Below are 21,789 nucleotides of genomic sequence, written 5' to 3'. Positions count from 1 at the left end.
GGGGCTACAAGATTTGGAGACGACGACATCTGGACGTCATCCCCGAGCGTATTATACTAACCTGGAGATTTTTCAGTTTTTATCTATCTTCTTCTACAGTTTTTCTCCGATTGTTTTCAAATTGGTGTCGTCGGGAAGATCTTGTCAACGCGCACAACTCCTGCGTGGCGGAATTTTGTTTTTTTTTCCTAGGGGCGAAATAAACCACCTTTTGCGCGGCGCGCTTCGAGGGGTAGTCGACTTTGGGCGCCCAAAAGTTTCTTACAGCGCGAATCGCGGTCTCTCTTTCTCGTGTCACTAATAGAAGGTCGAGCTATGTGAAGTACCCAAAAGTTGAATACGATTTTATGCCGGGATTTTAGCGAAATCTACCAAAATGTAAATTACGAATGAACGAGACGTCGGAACTGTGTATCGACAAAGGGAATGTGGTAACCCCCGACGAGATCTTACTGATGGTGGAGTCGAAACTTCAAATCCTAATTGTTGCGGGTGATCAGAAGTGGGTGTCGACAAAGGGAATATGGTAACCCCCAAAGGATTTTACTGATGGTGGAGTCAAAACTTCAAACGCGAATTGCGAGTGCACGGTAAGTGAGAAAATGGTACCGAGAAAGTGAACGCGGTAGCTTTCGGCAAGATCTTATTGATGGTGGAGTCAATATTGGCTAATAAAACACTGATCTGCCACACAAAAATGCGCTGAAGTCCCTTCGATCTCACACGAGGACTTTGATCATTTTTTATTTTAACCCATGCGATTGAAGACCGGCATCAGATGCTCTGTGGCCGGCATCGCCTTCAAGATGCTGAAGGTATAATCTTGCTCTTTGCTTATACCGTTTGAAAGAGGTACGGACGGTATCTTATGATCGACCACCTACGAAAATTTCCAAAAATCAGAAGCAGAATGTCGACAAGCATTTCCACTCCTGCCCATGCGCTTATATGATACAGGCGTTTGGAAATATAAGCTTACAAAGCTCAAAGCATAGATTGAAATCAGGATGTAAAATTGGGAATGCAAGTATATAATGATGCGGAAGGGAAAATTGTTTAATTATATTTCCGGAACGTTAAAACTAAATTCTACGGCTTTGGCTACCGCAATCATCATTGTATTGTTCGTAATTAAAAGTTTTACATAATTTCCTTTATTAAAAAATTTTAATTCACGTCAAATCCGTTAAGATCTACAATAAAGTTTATGAACTAAAGGAATTTTTCATCATACATATGCATTACTACAGCGTTGTATTGAATTTATTACGGGGCGACAATAGCGTTGGTACTGTAATGCAAGTAAAGTATTTTAATTCATTTTCTCTATATCTGTCCTTGTCGCATTGATTTTAATTTCTTACTTTGGTCTTTAAATATAATATTCAAAGCTTTGGTCTATCTACTTATAGTTGTGTACGTGAAAATATTATTGTCAAGCATATTATATATAAAAAGCTCCTGGAAAGACAAGGCAACGGAATATAAAGCCTTTGAATATAAATTATATTCAAAGATAAAGCTAAGTAAATAATAAGAAGGCACAAACTGTTATAAATATCTGCAAGACGAGCACAGACGTAGCCAGTGAAATCGCGCTAGTTTTTATATAGCCATTTGAATGGGAGCTCTACAAGAAGTCATAGAGGCACACTGAAAAAACTATACTACTGTTTTGTTACAACAAACAAGGCGGATATCGGATAATTGATAAATCCCTACTTTGACTTGGAAGTAGGTACTTCTATATTCAGCGATTTTCAATGAGCACCGAGCTTTTACGACTACATTGTTCACGGTAGTAAAATGTAAAGCGCAAATACATAATTTTAATTAGAACAAAGTAAAGGAGTTTTATCTTCATTTAAGTGCTATACAAGTATAAACTATGTTCCTGAAAATCGATAATAAAATACGGTAACGCGTTTTATATAGCTCAGGGTGTGATATGAATGAGTAAATTTGAATATCCATAGATTTTATGGCACAGTAAAACTTCGCTGAAAGGTCCGCGCTCTAGATTATAACGCAATACGGGATGGCTGATGCATTTACTTTCATCTGACGACGCCTCGAATAAAACATATATACCTGGCGTCCATTTCTTTATACGACTTATCCAAAAGAGAGTAATAATCATATCTTCGGCCTACATTGACCATTAAAAAGAAAATAAACGACCTACCGTCGTGAGCTTATTAAATACTACGTGAAAAAGATCGCCCAGTTACATTGTAATTACACAGACCATGAACCTTTATGATCGCTCCGTGTAAATATCTATAAAAGACTCGCTCGGTAAAGACCTAATTTTTAGATCCAATCATGGTAATTCATATCGCCCAATCCTACAGCGTCGCCCATTGTAATTAACAAGTTGTCACAACAAGCGGCTTATAAACAGGGCGAGTGCATTATTCCCAAAGGAGATAGTAGAGGATAAAGTGGAAAGAGATTAAAGTAATGTCAACTTCATTTTAAGCATCTCTAAAAGATTCCTTTTGTAAGACGGCGGGCGTCGCAATTAAGTAGTCAGCACATCTGCTAAGACGTTTTAATTCTATTCTTAATTTATGTTGAGCTTTGCAATATTGAACTGAAATACATGTTTATAGTATAATAATCACAAAGTACGCCATAAAAGCACGTAAGAAATCGATCAACAACGGCAGCAATCAGAAGTATGAAACTTGGGGTTATATAAATCGAAGAGATCTGCAAGAATTAATAAACCAAAAAGGTAGGTGAGAATTTAAGCTCAAATGCGTCAATAGAGGTCATGCAGATTCACAACAATGAACTAAGGGACAACTTTAGAAGAACACTGAACACATACAGAATCTCTGAATAACGTATTGATCTTTTAGATGCTTTAGAAATCAAAGTGTTTTTCACTTGCAGTTAACAAATTGAAAGTGTAGCTAACACAAACTAATAAAGCTAATAAGCTAATTTAGTTGATGTGGGTAGACATTAGTAAGTTTCAGTTTGATTATGTCACTTTGTGTTCTCTGTAATTGGGCTTGTCCTGTGGAGAATTAAAAATAAAATAAAATAAAAAATAAGAAAAAATAAGAAAAAATAAGTAAAAACGTAAGGGGTAAGATAAGTATGGAATGATCTCAGATTAACGATTAACGAACGTTGCCCTTGAGGTGATACGCTGTAAAATAAGTGATTCTAGTAATACCTACATAAACATTTTGAGTATTTCAGCAAGTATTCCGAGGACTCAAAATAGTTTTCTTTTGAGAATTACGCCCAAAAATCCCTAGATTTGCGTTTCCATAAGACACAAAGCAATAGTACAATCCTTTCCTATATTTTCGGAGTATTTCTATTTAGGAATTTTGGAAAGCACACTCAAAAATATGTAAATAATGGTGTTAGTTGCATCTTTCTGTCTGCTAAAGTTTCTAAGATTAAAGAATAAACTTAAAATTTTGGGACTTTCGAGTTCCTAAGTGCGACATAATCTAGTGATAAGAATGCACTTCTTTAGAACGTAAAATTTATCTGGGTGGTTAAAAGAGCGTCTACGAAGGGAGTTCTGATTAGTTGGACGGGTTGCTACGCTCCGGTAATTGGATGAAAAATTTCGATTTGTTTAAGGAGGGAAGACACGTTAAATACTGAGTAAGAAAAAGGCCTTTTTGCCAATTTCGAGGCCAAAGGGGAAGAGTGGTTCAAACTATTTTGAAGAAAGGTCGCTAGCATTTCGCATAAATACAAACACACATAACTCCCATTTTGCATAAAATAAATAGCGCTTGAAAAAACGACGAGGAATTAATGTCAAGACATTACTCTCATTTTGCATAAAAAACTAGTCCTTGTCAAAATGTTCTCATAAATAAATTTCGCATAATAAAAATGTCATAAGATTACCGGAACAAAGGGCAGTGGAGGCGGAAAACATGCAAAAGAACAAGGGTGGAAAACTATGACGATTATTAAACAAGCAATAACGTGGAAACAAATAAAGAATGGGAGAAAAAATAGAAAGGAGTGAAGGGGCAGGAAGTATACAGAAGAGAGAAATTCTATAGTTTTACATAGCACCACTAGAGACATGCGCATGCAAAATCTGAGACTAATTCGTTGTCCCTAGAGACTGTTTTAGCAAGTCTCTGGCTGTCCCATTAAAAGTTATACACCTCGGGGCACACCTTTAAGGTAAAAGCATTGTTTAAATGCTTTAATGTTATAGGTTACCTGGGCCGGGACGGGCCGACGGACAAACCGACGCAAACAATTGCACATTTTTTCTAATCTTAAAAAATGCGCTAAAAAGATGGAGAAACAGAAAGAATCAGAAGAACAAATCAAGGAAATAAAAACCGAGAAGGATGTTTAAAAGATGATAAACAGAGAAAAAAGAAAAACAGATCAAGTGGAGGAGAAATAGCAATAGACGACTGGAAATAACACTGTATTAGGGTACTACAAGGAAAGCAGGGGAAAGAGGAGGTGGCAGAAGAGGTAAAAAGAGAGGGCAGTGAAAGAGACGCGAGATATCAAGAGAAGAAATTGAGCAGCAATTACATAGACTAAAGGAAGGGAAAGCGGGAGGGACGGATGAAATAGGAAATGAGCCTTGTGATTTTCGCCGCAAAGAGAATCACGAAAATATGAATAATCTATTAAACAAGTTATGCCAGGGGGGGGGGGCTGTCTAAAGAATGAAAGGAAGGAGTAATAGTCGGTTGTAAAGACTGCATGGAAAATTATAAAGGAACCACTATAATGACGACGATGAACAGAATATATGAAATAGTATTGAATGAAAGATTAGAAAGAAAAATAGAAAAGAAGGGGCTGTTAGAGGAAACCGAAATGGGATTCAGAGGGAGGGAAACCATCGACTACACAGATAGGTAGAAAAGTGATAGCGATTTTCATAGAGGTATTGATTGGGAAAGAAAGGGAATGTACATTTAGGGTACCAATTGAAACGAAATAATGGAACAAGTCTTCAAATAATAGAACTAAGAAAAAAGGGGGAAAGTATCCATGGGAGAGTTGTGGGGAATAGGAGACAAGAGCTTCAAAAATGACTTTAGAAAATGAAAATACCTGTTTTATGACGTCAGTCTGCGTATTTTTTGAACAGGCCTCGTATGTAACATTTATACTACAATAAATAGTACTCAATTTATACAAAATGGAAGTGGGCGAACATTTCCAATTTAAATCTGCACCATCACAGCACCAAGAATGTATGTAAATGTTATCTGATACAATAATGGCAAGTTTATCTATACCAAAAAAGTTAAAAGCGAATAAATTATATGAAACTAAGTTGTGTGCATGAAAGCGCCAAAGGCACCGTTATAATGGCTCATATGATATTGAGACCAAAGTTGCTTACGGGGGTAAATATGAATCGTAATAAACTCTTAAATCCCTTGCAGTTACATTTATTTTCATACTAATTGATGGTAGAGTTACAGCTAAAACTTTATTGAAATCATTGTCTTCAAGAGAGCTGCAGAATACGATTTTATTGTAATATTGAAAGCGATTGTTTACTCAATGCAATGAATATTTTCATTATATATTGTTTTTATATGGGAACCTATTCGCTTATTCAATAATTACATTAAAAATAGTGTAATCGAGGGATACAAAAAAGCTAACGAATAAACAAGCAGGTGAAAAAACGATGAATGTACCTAATGATTGTTTATTTACGGCGCCATAATGCTGTTCCCCAAACGGGCTCCAATTACAACTATAGGTGCCCTTTAAAACGGTGCTACGTCACAAACATCAATATAGAAATCAACATAAAAGGTTAAGAAATTTCCATGACAAAAAACTCCAGTCCTCCTCGGTTGTTAACTTGACCGAATGCATTTTCTTCTTGCTGTTGATTAGTCGCCTCTTACGACATGCAGTGCCCCTGCAGTAGGAAAATTCTACTACCCGTTCCTACACGGGGAAATCAGAAAATAGAAAAAAATTAAATTCACAGCAACAACATTTGTGTTTGAATTTTAGCACATCAAACAATGACTATCCAGAAACTACATACAATTAGAATTTTCTTATATAATTCTTGTTGTCACAATATTAGCATAAATGTTACTAGGAAAAATGGGTTTTGTGATTCATTAATGTATGTAGCTAGGTCGGAGATGAATTCTGGTATGTGTATATGTATCACCAAATACAATGGGTAAAATTTGACCGATTGTGAACAAAGAAAAAATTAATTATGCGAATTCGGAAACAATGATGCAAATACGAGGCAGTAAACACAACCATAAACCGTAATTAATATCTTAAAGTGGCCATAAACTTATTTATTGCTTCATTATAGAGAGTACGTTTATTATAAAGGATATAAATCTTCCACTATATAATAGAATAGAAAAAAAGGGCTTGGAAGAAAAACCTTGGCGAGCACTCAGTTTGGTAATAGGCACCTAGTCAATTAATTCGGAAGTTGGAAACGAAAATCGTTTATTAGATTAAAGTGGTATGCAGACGACGGACATTAAGACAAGGGTCCGATTACTCAAGAGAGAAAATCCGTTTGATGTTGGGCGCGTCAATTTGAAGGTGGCGTCTTTGTCGATACAAAATTCCGTTTCGACTTTTCACAGATGAATAGGTAAATGGCTAACTACTACACTTAAATGTGCACCAGTTCCGCCTTTCCATACCAACTTAGATTAGGTACGCGTTTCAACTCAGGCTCGGCTTCGACTCATCTTTGTTTTAAGTTCTGAATTTGATGTGTAAGTGGAAAGCAGTTAAGTTAGGGCAGATAAATTTGTATTACTAGTCAAGATAATCTAGTAACATCCCTGAAAGCAAACTAATTACATGGAGATGAATGGGATCTTCCTGTTTTCTCTTAACACAGCTGTATTTTCTTTAGATTTTTCTCTTTCTGTGATTGAGTGCAAGTATTTACTGAACGTATTATACTTGCAACAATTTCAGGTCAGGTAGTCTGCTTTTCATAAGAGGATCATAAATTCAATGATTCTAGAACTACTCCTCAAAGTTAATTAAACTAATTCTATTGGAAACCAACTACCCTATTACTTACAATTTGTTCAAACACTCACTGCCCGGATGTAGATTGTGTTTATGGGTATTTCGTTGCTGTATCCTTTAATTAATTCTTTTAAGTTTCATTTTCAAATAATTCATTTTGAAATCCTTCAATTTGCGCCTATCTTGAGATACCTTAATCTAAGCGTTACTCCTTGCGCTTTCTCTTTGCTTATAAATTCCTTAATTGAATTCTGTCAACCTTTTCGATCAGTCCCGTGCCACAATTTCCACGGTTTTTTTTCTTTTGCACTTGCACTATCGACAATATAGAATGGACTGACACAGAAATTTAGCGACAAACTGGTGCCCCAAAGTTTTCATAATTACTGCAGTCTCGAAAGTTGGAAATTCAGAAATTCTCGTACAAAGTACAGGCGTTGAATGGTGGCATTTCGTCTGCATTGTTGTTGTGTTCGATATTTAAGCTATTGTAACTGTTTCGGAAATGTCCGTCGGATTTTGAAGTTGGTCACACATTTTTCAAAAGTAAAATTTGTAACTCTGCATACGCTTCGATATAAACAAAGTTCTGGAATGTGACAGCTCTTATGAAATTGTACTATACTGTTTAGTTGAATACTTTGCAGTTTTAAATCCAACTTCTTCCATTATTCTCATTCCAAAACTAGTGAACGCTTAAACATAGAAAAATTAAAACGTACTTAAAGTGTTTGTTTTACATTATATTGATTTATAATGGAATGCTTTATGTTATGATATCTAGTAGACTGTAACTCATGAAAAATAAAGCAGTAACATCTTTTACAACGTCTTTTATTACATCCAGGTAAGGACGCTGTTTTTACTAGGGAATGAACATAGCCCTACATCACTTAATACCCTTTTACACCATACTACTGTACTCCACTCACAAGTATAAACACATAATTACATATAAAATAAACATTCTCATAATTTATTGTAATGTGTTGACTGTTGAGCTGCCGATCTAATTCCCTACTCATTAACTGAAATTTCCGTATTTATTTATTTATTTTTTTTAAATTAAGGCTTCGCTTCAAAGGCCATTAGCCTGTTTTCTGACTATACATTTTAGTACATCTAATAGCTTTAAACTTTCTATTAAAACTGGACCAAGAAAGTATTGTGCTTTAGCATGTCTTTGTAGGACCTTGTCTGCATACTCAGATCTCAGATACCTTGAAAAGAAACATCGTAAATGGTTCAACCAACAGTTAAATTTGTCACAATCTAAGTACTAGGTACATTTTAAAAGCTATAGTCTAAAACGATTCTTTAATCATGTGAAGAGTATAACCTTGCTTTCAAAACCAAATGCATTGTAAGAATGCATTCAGTAGAATATTCAGTGGGTGCGATTTCAAGGAACAGCCCCATTTCGTACGGGGGGGGGGGCAAGCGAATCAAATTAGCTTTTCAAGAAATATGGTTCAGTTAATTTCTAGACGTCATTTTCAAAAGGACAATGATTAATTGAAAAAAGAACAGGTAGGGATTAATCTGAAGAGATTTTTGAAGACATTATGTTTCGAGCCACGGGAGTGCGATTCCAAATATAGTTTAAAGGAAGATACGATCTTTAACCACACAAAAAATATCCACGAACAAAATTTCGTACAGAAGGTGACGATTCCCCAGGACTGAAGGTCGCCGTAGTTAAAAGATCCAATCTGCAAGTTCCATTGTTAATTGCCGAAGTACTGTCGCTACGAGGGGGGTCGTCCCAACGCTATTTTGTATAAACACCATCAGTAGAAGGGCATTTATATCTATGGAGTAGGCGGATTTTTATTTTTGTAAGATTAAGAGTTGCATATCTTTAAGAAAAGTTTTCGTAAACTACATTTGGTTGATGTTAGTAATTGTCAATGTAAGTTTTTTTAAAGATGTCAATCTATTGGTAAATTGAAGCCGTTTTTATTACATGAATTTTATCCGTTGTATAAGCTATATGGTTTGAAACATTCTGTATTAATGTGGACGCTTTTCATTGTAATTGTTTTCAAAGTTATGGTGATTGGTGCATACCTGCCCACCACCTTGAAACAAATGGAGAGCTGCAAGAATGAACCACGATTGGCGCAGGAAGCTCAGTCTGGTTATCAATTAAAACATTTGAAATTTTATGTGTTTCACTCTTTGTTCCAGTAAAATTAGTGTCATTCTCTGAAAAGAGCTATAGGGGCCGCCCTCTTCCAGATATGAAGCGTCTAAGGCATGCAATGAATGCTTCAGAGGTCAGACTTGTAGCAATTTCAAGGTGAATATACGAATTTTCTTTCTAAACTGGACCCTAAACTGGTCTCTTCGAAAAAAAATGTACTTTCGTTTCACTACTTCGACGTGTGGCCAAGAAGCTAGATCACTACCTAATTTCCCTTAGACTGATCACTTCTACTATTTTCCCTCTAGTCAAACATCTACAAAGATGGCAGATTGCGACTTAATATGGCGACCTCTAAAATTTAATTGCCTACCAATCAATCCCAAACGGTTGTTAGGGCCGTGACGTAATTCAAGAAATAAGGCTGAGGTGACACAATGCGGATTTACAAATTTAAACCCAGAAGCCTCATTACCCAGAGGAAATCTGAGACCCAACAGAGACTATGGTGACCCGTCGCTTGTTGAAAATCGAAAACCAACTGCCTAAAATGACTTAAAATGATTATTTTACGTTGCGTCACCAACAATATTTGTTTGGAAAATAATTTCAACTATGAACTTTCTACAACCAGAAAAAACTGCCAGTGTTTCTTGACGATTAAAAAGTATTTAAGGTTATCAAGAACACTTAGGATGTAACAGATTGGCAAAAGGATTTTATTAACTATTTTTTAATAATCAAAGTGCAAAGAAAGCTTAATGGGGTAATACGCTAATACTGAGTAAACTACACAGCTTTCGCCATAATTCTTGTACTTAAGAATGAATTATTGTAGTTGTTTTAGTTTGTAGGGGGTACTTGAAAGTTATTGTGACATGTTTCGATGCACCCCGCGATGACGTAAGTGGAAACATGTCGCACTAACTTTTAAACAAACTAAAATTCACATCAAGGAATGTGCGAAGGCTGTATTTAGTACTTAACGATGACCAAGATGACCCAATGGGCGTCTAAAACTCAGCTTGACGTTAATTCAAACTTGATTATTATTGATAATTATCATTTCTGGACGATAGAACCATTAAAGATTCACTAATTTGATTTCAATTAAGTTCTACTTTAGTTTTATGATTGAGTTAAAACTGTAAGGCCTGCAAGTTTTATTTAGCTTCCTAACTTTTAAGTTTATTATATTATGATTTACGTAACATTATTGCAAAAGGCTGTAGTTAATTTTGTTGCCGCTTCCAACTTTCTAAGTTTTGTTACAATTTACAACTATTTTTAGTTTTAATGAGTTGCAAGATTGCACTTTTTCACATCAATGTTTAAAGACACTTAGTCCTTATTACTTCTCAATACGGTACAAAATTTTCACTTCAGATTAACAGGCACGTTTCAGATCGCCGCTTAATCCACTAAATAGTAAAATAGGGAAGTACCCCTAGAGAGTTAAAATAAATAAGCAAAGAGGAGCAATCGGCTTGTAAGATAAACTTCGATTGAATCATGAGAGGGTGTAACTGCACTCAATACGCACTCAAGGGGTGACCTAGATTTCTCCTCGAATTGTCTAAAGCCATTGGAAATCTCGCCTTTTACTCCCTTAAATAAAATACTTCAAAAACGAATTAGTTCGAATTAGAACCGATAGGAAATTTTAGGCAAAGTCTGTGGAAATTAATCTCCTTCCGCAATAAAGGGATTCCTTAAACTGATAAAACTAGTTAAAATAACCGCTCCATAGAAGGAACTAAAGGGAAAATTTCGAATTTCATCAATTTCCTTGTCTCTTCCCAAAGCGTAACTATTCAATCTTTAAAATTGCGTAATTAATCACGGGTTCCTTATTCCCTTCAATTTCAGATCTAACCACTTACTTACCTGAGGGTAATCTCCGGATTTTGTTTGATAATCAAACACGTAGAGATAGGAGTTACGATGCTCCGCAGAGTGCAGGTCGGCAGTGTGGACCACGGGTGCGACGTACTGGGCGTCGGATAGGGCTTCCAACGTTTCGTCCCTGATGTTAATCGGATGCTGGACGGGCCGTTCCCAATCCGTATACTCATTAACGATCGTCGCCAGAATTTCCGACAAATGATAACTGTAAGTATTACGAACAAACGTCCTTAAAATTTTCGAGCGGCGATCCGCCTCGATTCCGTACTGAACATCTTCGGCGTTAAACGCAAAGTAGGCTTCGGCTTTAACTACACCGAGTAAAAGATCGTAGCGGGAAAGTTTCGATACCGCCGAATCCCTCAAAAGCACGTTATTTAATATATTTATGGCGTTCTGCGGCTCCGTCTTCTGTGGCTTGCTATCGAATTCGTTAAAATGCTGATTATCTATAACAGAGAAAAACAAGCATGAGTTACTACTGGCTAGGAAAAGTTGCTGATACGCGGACTTGCAAGCTTATGCCCGTTTTTATTTCTACCGCTGCACTTTAGATAAACAACCAGATCGTCTCTAGGCTTAGCCAAAGCAGCAAACTTCCGCGATAAAGTGAATGTCTTTCTTTCCTTTATTTTAAAACATATTCTGAACATTTGAACAATGTTCGATAAAAATTTGAGTAAATGACTAATCGGTCTAAGTTTAACTGCCGTCTTTTCGAAAACAATCAATATTCAGTCCATGGAGTTACTGTGAAAGTTAAATAATCGATAACCATCGTCCACGAGAGTAGTTAATTTATAATAATGTGTAGATTTAGGAATTCACTAATCTGGAAGTTAGGTACGTACAAACAATCCAGTTGCTTTATGTTTATAACATAAATGGATGAAAACATGTAGGAATACGGAATAACAGTTGCTGGAGCTGACTTTCGAATTCGCAAGAGCATAATCGGCAATGACTTCCACCCAACACTTCCTCTTCATTTGACAAGGGTCTAGTTAAGGCATCGAGACAGCGTTGACGTGGTATTGATCTATGTCTATGCGGTTGATTAACTCAGGAAGACTCATTGTTCCCCTCATGTCCACACTCTGAATACTTGACTCAGTCTGAATAATTGTAGTATCAACATATCAATCAATTTAGAAAATTTTAAATGAAATAAAATATTTTCCCCGATATTGTGTCAACAGGACTGAAGTTATGAGATAATATTTCTTCAACTGTTCAGTGTGATTCTATTGAAGGAAGCAGTAAAGAAATATGATCCAATGCTAACGGCATTGGAAGTATCAGTAGCAAAAAGTAGCAAGTTAACTTTATCAACCGACGTTTTTCTCTTAATTTCATCCCTTTTCTTTTACTATTAGCAACTCTGATTGTCTTCATAGGTTGTAGGAGTTTCTTTCCATTGGCAGCTGGAAATTTCATGGATTCATTTCAATTTGATTCAGCAAAACAACTTTCCCTAAGACTCTCTTCGAAAATGATACGTTGCATCAAAGTCAGTTGGCGTACTTCGGCCAACTACCTATCGAGAAATGCACAGGAAAGCTAAGCTTTCACTCGTTGGTAGTTACAACGTACACGTTCGATGGAATACTTATCTTTGTCGTCTGTTTATTGTAACGGGAGCATTTTTTTGTGTTACTTCACTAGGGTCGCTCAGTTTTAAAAGTCCATAGGTTAGTTATTGATAAAATTGGCATTTTTTTATGTGCCGGTGAGTTCTATATACGTGTTGACCTGTAAATGAATTTAGAAAGTGTGGAATTTAGGGTAGATTATTAGAGAAATGCAAATTTGAACGAGCGTGGGATTTTCAGTTAGGATCCTAGCTCTCCCGTAACTCGCTAGAAGAAACGATACAGATTAATTTTTGATTAAAATGGCCGATTTAATTAATAAAGCACCATTTCAGGTCGTCAATTGATTAGGAAGGATAGGTAGGGATTAATCCGATTTTTGAAGGTAATGGGTTTGGGACCACGAGAACGTGAACAGCGTTTGAGAGGCGACGTTTACGGGAAAAATCGAGTTAGAATATGCAAATCGTTTCCGACATCCGCGACCAAAGTGAAAAGATTTTCCATTGCGAATCCAGGACGCACCCTTTTCAAAGTTGGTCAACTAGGAAGTAGTGCAGGCGTCTTACAAATAAAGCACTTAACGTTTAGTTTATATTTAATGTAGATCGAGTCCTTCAAGGCGTGTAACTTTGAACAGTAAAAGATGTGAAATATTTTGAACGATCCGATCCGGTTGTTTGTAGTTTTGTGACAGTAAAAGTAAAATTATTTTATTGCAAATAAGCTTCATGTAAGGATTCGGTTAGGATATCTGAATCTAGTTTTTCGTGTGCAATTTCTAATTTGGTAACAAAAATGTGGAAAAGCTATCTAGGAAGGTGAACATCGAAAAGCTGATATCCTCATTTCAATTCAGTGTAAATCCCCTAAATGCAATAATAAATCAAATTAGATCTTAAATCCTAATGTTTGTTCAGAGCTCCAGTGCCACGTAATTGCAATTTTTATTCTGTATGGTGTCAAATAAATAAATAATAATTATTTACCATTAGGTAATTAGTTTTTATGAACGCACCATACATAAATGACTTTAATGACCACCTGGTATATATCTACGAATAATTCAGCGCTTCGTTACTAAGAAACCTTACCTTCCAGATTTATTTATTTCTTCTAGGAGTGACAATAAGAAGTACCTGCTTTAATTTCTAGCCGCCGATAAGGAAACCAGTTGCGGTATATAATTGATCAGTTTGGTAAATTGTTCTTACAGAGCTATATAAATTATTTTTGCAGAATCCGATAGCGCCCGGCATGGGGAAGCAAGGGAAAAATAAATATTTCAGAATTTCAGCTCTGTTAATGAATTATTAACAGATTGTTAGGCGAAAACGTGCAAGTTCTCTCAGTTTAAATCATCATCGCAAACCTTTTACGGTTGCAGAAACTTCTTCTGATTAAATTGGGTCTTGTTGCATTAGAAGCGCGCTTAATTAATATAGATTTTGAGACATGTCCCAGATTTTTACATCAGAGCGCCGCACATTTAAATAAAAAAGGTTTAATTTTTATACGTTTTTAATCGAATACACTGTGTAGGCTGGAAAAATCGTCGATCCCTCCGGCCGCATTTTATAAAAGGTAAAGCCGTTGTTTAGGGGGGATCTTTTTGCCTTTGATGTTTAACCGAAACGTAAGATCTTGTTTTTTACATTTTCAGATTTTAGCAACAGAACCATGTATTTATGTGAAATAATCACAGTTAAAGAAATGAGAACCTAGTTTTCATTTTTAAAGACACAATTTTTGTTGCTAGATCCAAATGCACCTACAATTCTATTGCCCTATGTTGGCTTTTGAAAGGAATCTGCACTACTATAGTTTTAGATAATTTTCAGAATTAGTATTTTTGTCCAAGGGACAAAATACAATTTTAAAGCACACGGTGGCAACATTTAAAGTTTAAAACTTAAGATTTCCGAATTCAAAAATTTCAATTTCCACTATGATAGCTTTACGGTTCTATGTAGTTATATTATAGAAATTGTTTCGTTTAATTACTTGAAATAATCATAGTGTAAGAAATGAGGTAGGTATCAAATTTTTAGTTCACCTAATCTTTAAAAATGATAGTTTTTAAAATATTTAAACTTATCCAGAACGACAGAACCATTGTGACGTAAATAGAGCTAGCAACACAACATTTGAGTTTATAAAAAGCATGGCGTATCATGCTCATTCCTTGGAAATAAATTAACATTCTTATGGAACACTAGATGCAGGGTGTCCAACGATTGAATTGAGTGGATTATTATCTGGGAAAACTAATGTGAATAAATTTCTGTAATATTTGAGTTAGTAAATCAGTAACTTGAAATAATTCAATTTTATACGGTTTCAGGATGCCCTATTGTGACGGTAGCTCTAAATGCATTTATTTTTTCGAAATTTCGTTGTGAAGTGTAGAGCGGTTTGGGAACTGCATATCATAGAAATTCACATTTAGCGGGTTGATTTTGTTTCTCAAATAAATGATACTCTTGGTGGAAATTCAAAGAATAAATTTGTCGACCGCTCTGCAAATGTACGTTTATGTGGGTCGTTTAATTTCTATCGAACATTGTTTCTTAATGAATTTCGGAAATCTCTCCAGCCAAGATATCTGGGATGTATATCATATTTGGTCTACTTAATATTGCTAGCTCAGAGGCTATTATCTTAATCAGGAGGCGGCAAGATTTCGATAGTTGCCCTCACCTATTTCCAATGGGCGCAATTAAAAAGCACGGCCGGCATAATTATTACACGTAATATTAAAAAGGGTCAATACTTTTTTTTTGGGATTCATTCGGGTTATCGACTACCAAGGTAATTAACAGTAGCTATAATGAAGCAGTATACTTGTTGTAGTAGAACTATCATAGTTTTCACCGGGTCCTCAAATTAATGGAATCAGAAAATGCCCCCGTGAACGTCTCAAAGTGAAGACAGTTAAACTTAATAAATTGATACTTACCATTCAAATTTCAATGTATGGGTATTACAAGAAAATTAAAATAGCCGCCTTATATAAAATAAATACATACTATAGATACCTGGTGGTTCTTCCGTATCGATTACAACACCGTCGACGCTCGGCCCGAAAGCGAAAGCAAATTCGGGAGCAATCACAGGTGTAGACATTAACACTTCCAGTGGTTTCTCTCGAAGGCACTTAAGGAGGTGGGGATGTGGCAGCTCTGGAGAACAATTAGCGTGTATAGCTACCTGCGCAGCGTACCTTGAAGGTTCCTGAACCAAGGCCCAGGGGGATAGCGCCGACCCCGACATTAAAACGGCGCGATGAAAAAGCACACCTGAAAAAAAAAGGAGACGAATGATTTCTAATACACAAAAAAAAGGAACGTCGCCCGACAATGGATCGCGGAGGAAAAAGTCTTTTCTGTATTCATATTTTGTCGCATAAATCGCGCATAATATTCAAGTCGCTACCTCTAAATACATATCTATATTTAAACCAAATTGCAGAACCTCTATCGAAAGATTATAAATCAAAGCTCTGGGCGTCTTGAACCTTTGCCAACTAGCTTGTCCGGACCGAATCCTGTAATTGACTTATTGGCCGGAAGTGAAGTGACAACTGACGATCGATAAGAACGCGCGCTCTTTGAAATGACGCCTTTAAAGAGCCTGTTTAAGAGTACGGATTCTAAATTGTCTTATAATGAAGTTTTCAGAACCCTTGATAGGGATGCTCGTCAGTTAATGCACCTACTTTACTTTTATTACTTTAATTATCTTCGTTAATAGTAATTGCAAAGTGTGGCTCTGCTTCTTTCACACCCAATGCAACACCCTTAGCAAAATTGAAAACCAATTAAGACCAACTAAATTATGCGTCGGCCAGATTGTACCGACTAACTTCAAAATTAAAACCAAAAAGCTTCGAGCGCACTTTAAAAAATTTCATCCCTCGACTACTTTTTGTACTTACGAGATTAATAAAGAAAAGGTAATTAATTTTCGTTTAAGATCAGTTTGTTATTAAACTTTTGATTAGTTTCTCCTCCAAACTATTGCTTGTTTACTGGAACGTCACGGGCAATGGTAAATGATAGGATAAAATCCACCTATAATTTGATAACAAAATTCGAATTCGATTTAGATTTATCGCGCTAAAATGCGGCCAACAAATCTAAACTGTAATTTATTTTCGTATAAAAACTCGCCATAGTTTCTAAGCTCCTTTCGCGATTATTTTGCGATTGACAAAAGGTCCCTTCGTGATGAACTTTTTCCAACGAACGGTTTTAGCGCCCCCCGTAAACAGCGTACGCAAAAACTTCGTGGCTCCACGCCAAAAATAAGGTTGTGTGTTTTCGTGAAATTCGGGAAATGAGAATGAAAAGCTTCGAAATTGGATTCAATTAAAAGTGGACTCCCTTTAATTGGGTGCTTATGTGCCGCAATTTGTTTTGCGTTTACAAATAATTTCGCAGCAATCGTCGATACTGATGCTAAACCCCTAATTATAGGTAATAACGTTAGATACACTTTTTCCCCTGTATTTTCAATACACTCTTTATACAATAATCGTTATCATCCCCCATCTGTTTCCCGACGAGCTTTTGAAACGATGTTATGGAAAGTGATGTGACCATCACTCTTGACTATCGTCGAAACGTTGCAGAATATTTTAAACCCCCATAGATGATACTAGTTTATGACAGAGAACTAATTAGTGAACACCACTTGTATACAAGACTGGTGTCTGTCTGTGAACACGAGAACTAACAAAGAACAAACGCCTGGATAGATTCGGTTCAAACTTTGCACAGTTGACCTATGAATATCCCACATATAAAAAGCCCATTGAAAATGGGTCAGATCCAATGACCCCGTAGGGTCATACCGCTCTGCCGCTTTTCTAGACCCGCCTTACACGCGGATTTATTTTCGTTGTAACCTTATCCTATCCTTCTAAGGTCTTATCCGTGAAACATAACTAGAGATGTGGCATGTTTTTATTCCGCTATGGAGATTTTCGACTAATCTTAAGGTTGCCTTATCATAAACCTGCAAAGTACCACAATGTCCCCCCATCTTAAATTCTTTTGATCTATTTTCACTGTGAAAAAAATATGGCATACCTACTCAAGAAGTTTGGTATATAAACGGCATGTAGCAGAATCATGCAGAAACATTTTTGTCGCTCGGATGCACAATATGTTTTGGACGGGAGTAAAATCATTTCATGCGTAACGCCACTGGATATAGAGTACGCTTCTATATTCTGTGGCCACCACGCGTAACTCGCCTGGCTCACAATTGTTTAAAATGCAGTATTTATCTTCCAGGAAGTGGTTGCTTTAATTCGTTGCGCCAGTAGTAAAAAACAAAATACCGTACATAATTAACCAGTTTTGTAACCGTTCCCGTGAAGATATTTAAACCATGTGTGCCATACGAAAGCTCTCGTCATTTGTAAGGCGAGGGAAAATTAATGTTTTACGATTTCAGTTCCGTTTATTAATAAGTCGCCGATTGTATATGTCATTTCAAGTTAGATTACGTTAAACGGTTCTAAAAGTGTACGCATTGCAGAAAATTTATTGTACTGAAGGAAAGTTCATTGTGGAAATATTTGAATATTATTTTAACCTGCAATATACATTTATACGGCCATTTAGTGTTTTTCTTTTGCTGGGGAGTTGGAAAAGAGTTGGAAAATTGTGTAGTAACTTTCAGAGAAACAAAGTACAGTATGAAAAATTATCCAAAAAGGTAAAAAAAAATGAGTACAGAATAAGCTAGCCGACGGCAAACGATAATTGATTTTATTTCAGTACAGTTTTAGTTGAGAATTTCAAAACTCTATTAAGCGAAGTGAAGTTTTACCGCTTTATTGCAACAAAGACTGTTGCAATTGACTTATAGTCTTGCCTCTAAAATTCATAGAAAGCAGATTTTCCCTGTATCAACTGGAAAATGAAAGATTATAACCATAGCTTACTATTCGATGTAGCTTTTTGGATAAATAACTATATAGCATTTTTTTGCTATCTCACGTTTAGTGTTGGGCATGGTATTGTCTAGTGTTTGCCGTCACAGGATATGGGACCTTACACAAATTTTAGAACGTAAAGTTAAAATAATTGAAGATTATGCACTACTGTACAACTGTTACTCTGAAAGGCATCTCTTCAGGTTAAAGATTCTTACACACTTTGCCATTATTTTGCAACCAACATTTTCTTGAAGTTGATATTAAAACGGTCTTTAGATTTCTGGCGTGAACAGCAAGAACTGCGAACAAGTTTCTTGACGTCATAATATGAATGGAACATACCAAACTGCTGCTAGCGTAAGATTTGTACCAGTACTTGATGTTTCCTGAAGGGATCTGCACATATTTAAACCACTGATTGTGTGACTAGGTGTTAAATTGAACTTTCAAGGCATTCCGACCTTTAGGTTGTTTTGATCTATGAATTTTTGGAAGGTATACATACGGATATACTTTCTACAAAAGCAGATTTTCTTCTTGTATGGTGCACTAAACTGTTGAACTACGTTAAACTTGTGTTGAATAAGATATCAATGCAGGTGGACAATCACTTACCCTCTGGAACTGCGCTTGAAGTTAGAAGAAAATTTACGCATGCCGCTCCCGTTCCATGTCCAATAACGGTAACGTTACTGGGGTCACCGCCGAACACGGCGATATTCTCTTGTAGCCAATGTAGCGCTGCTATTTGATCCATTAAACCATAGTTTGCCGGGGATCGGGAATACGGATCGGTATTTGCATTTAAAAAACCTGAAACAATACGATAATATATTTTTAAAAGTTGTATATATAGATCTTGGCAAAGATATTTCAGCCTTCAGTTGACACCGTCCTTTCAAATGGGATGCCTAACACTTTATTCAATCTTTACTATTCACGTTTTTGAAAATTTTTTGACACTATACTGATTCACAATAATATAACCTTATTTAATAAGTAAGAACACGTCAAAAAAATTGTGTTCAGAAACTCATATCAAATTTTTCAGTGCTGAAAATGGAACCTCCCTTTTTCTGTTCACCAATAGATTTTACACTGAAAAGTTGGTAGTTGGTAATTACATGCTGTATCTAAAATGAATGCTGTGTTGTAGCATTTTAAATTACCGAGTACTGTTTTTTACGACTATTGTTTTATCATTTTGCGCGCTCTGATTGCTTTTTGTAGTTAGGTACGTCATCCATAGAGCCCAGGAAGCAAACTATAGTTTGATCTAACGTTGGGCTCCTTTTCAATAGCTCACATGAATTGGAGAGTGTCTGATGAGCCACAGGCACATTCTTTTCCAACTAAACCTCGCATCCCACTGCGGGCCCTGTAGGTTTCGGAATCCCCGATCCACTGACTGAGACTGCTGTATGGCGGAACTGTCAGAGCTGTTGTATGGGCCACCTTTGTTCTGTCGGAAAGCAGGGCAGGTGGAAGAGGCGGCTGCATTAGTAACCGACCGACGGACAGCTGTAAATTGCGCACCGTTCGAGGAACGAAGAGAACACCTTGGTGAAATATGTGATGAAGTTCTCCATTTTTCTGGTTTGGTTGAGATTTTTTGAAGTATTTGAACTTCAAATACTTCAAAAAAACCTTGGTGAAACTCAGATCTTGAAAAGGTTCGTAAAAACGTACGCAGGCTCTTTAATAGAATTAGCATATCTCCAATCGGAGCGTATACACAGTGAAGCAGCTCATGTTGCTGGCTTCTTATCAAGTGGAGAGGTGATGCAGTAGCTATGGCCTTTCCATTAATCCGGAAAAGATCGAGGTTGTTGAAAGAGCACATTAAGCAAACAAGCGAACCGGACGGATCTGGGAGGAAACCCTCAGATCCGATTCCTTCCTCGTAAGAAGGGATGTTATCCGGATTGTCTTACTAAGACCGAAGATTTATAAGGTCACTCAGGGAACTGTGGTTGAAGTCGGATTGCCCGTTCCTCAAGCTTGAGGGGCAGCCCCAACTAATCCTATTGGTATAGGAATTGTGACAACGCTGTGTAATTTACGCTCATAAGAATAACTGAACTTTAAGTGCGAATCGCATTATAGACCTTGAAATTTGAGTTGTTGCCATAACATTTCACATTTATTATTTTCACATCAGTAATTTGATTTTACACTGTGCGCTATGCAAAGTCAGCTCGGATTGTGTGTCGTTATTATTCTAGTAAAATGCTTCCGCATAATCTCAAGAGCTGTATCCAAATACAGCAACAATTCTATAAATAAGCTCGGATTTTCTTTCAGGAGCCTCCACAAGTAAAATGTGATGTACAACCGCCATCCCATTAGGGTTTGTCTAAGAAACAGAGTGGATTTTCACTCTGGCAAAGTAAATTGACCTGCTGAAATAGAATACTGAAAGCCTTCATTTGTTCGAACGTTTTCTCTTAAGATTCTAAATGTTCCAAAAATAAATCAGTCGTTCATTACCACAATCGTAACAGGGCCAGAAATGAGATGCAGAAGTGTATAAAAATACATATTGTAGTAAAGGGATGGGTGGTTCATAAAATATAATTGAAAGCTCGTAAGGCGTATATCTTGACGGTCGAACGCGTATGGGGCGTCTATGCCGTCGAAGCGATAATGATGCCACAAATGGTTGTGTCGATAACAGTCCTCCCTCCTAGCACCAACTGAGCCACCGAATTGTTTAGTGGGTGACGACAAGAACAAATGGCCGCTTCGTTTTAACAAATCGAGCGCTTATATTTAGAAAAGTGAGCCTAAATTCACACAGCTTAATTTAGAGTGAAATTAATAGGCGCACTCCCTTAATAAAACTGAAACCGGAATAAAAACCGCTTTTTAAGCTAATCCCTATCATTCATGACAAATCCCTTGTAGATCTGCACGTACATAACGACACGCGTAACACGGTCGTTACACCGTCAGCTGACGAACGACCCTATTTCATCCCTCTACGCACATCTCCCCCGCCATCGAGCCCCAGGTGTGCACAAATCCGAACATTTACCTTTAAAGCTAGAATCCGCATATTTCACTTCCAAAAAATAGTTTCCAGATGAAATTCCACACTCGGAGAGCCCCGAGTGTGAGCTCTGAAAGATAGCTGAAATACGAGCAGTGGAGGGCTTCTTTCGATTTCGTATTTCGTTCACACA

General features: G+C 36.7%; 1 protein-coding gene across 1 annotated transcript in view; it reads right to left on the bottom strand.

The window, feature by feature from the left end:
• LOC116170657 (neuroligin-1-like) overlaps positions 1–21,789 on the bottom strand; it is a gene marked incomplete at its 5' end in the record, with an annotated part of 122,872 nt that overhangs the window by 23,988 nt on the left and 77,095 nt on the right. Inside the window, 3 exons of the mRNA XM_031487162.1 lie at positions 11,045–11,511; positions 15,684–15,953; positions 19,220–19,417. Coding sequence (XP_031343022.1) covers positions 11,045–11,511; positions 15,684–15,953; positions 19,220–19,417 — 935 coding nt within the window. The remainder of the gene's footprint in view (positions 1–11,044; positions 11,512–15,683; positions 15,954–19,219; positions 19,418–21,789) is intronic.

The sequence above is a fragment of the Photinus pyralis genome, unplaced genomic scaffold (genome assembly GCF_008802855.1).
Source record: "Photinus pyralis isolate 1611_PpyrPB1 unplaced genomic scaffold, Ppyr1.3 Ppyr1.4_LG5, whole genome shotgun sequence".
Lineage (NCBI taxonomy): Eukaryota > Metazoa > Arthropoda > Insecta > Coleoptera > Lampyridae > Photinus > Photinus pyralis.
Note: the sequence above shows the minus strand (reverse complement) of the source record. Positions and strands in the feature narration are given on the sequence as shown.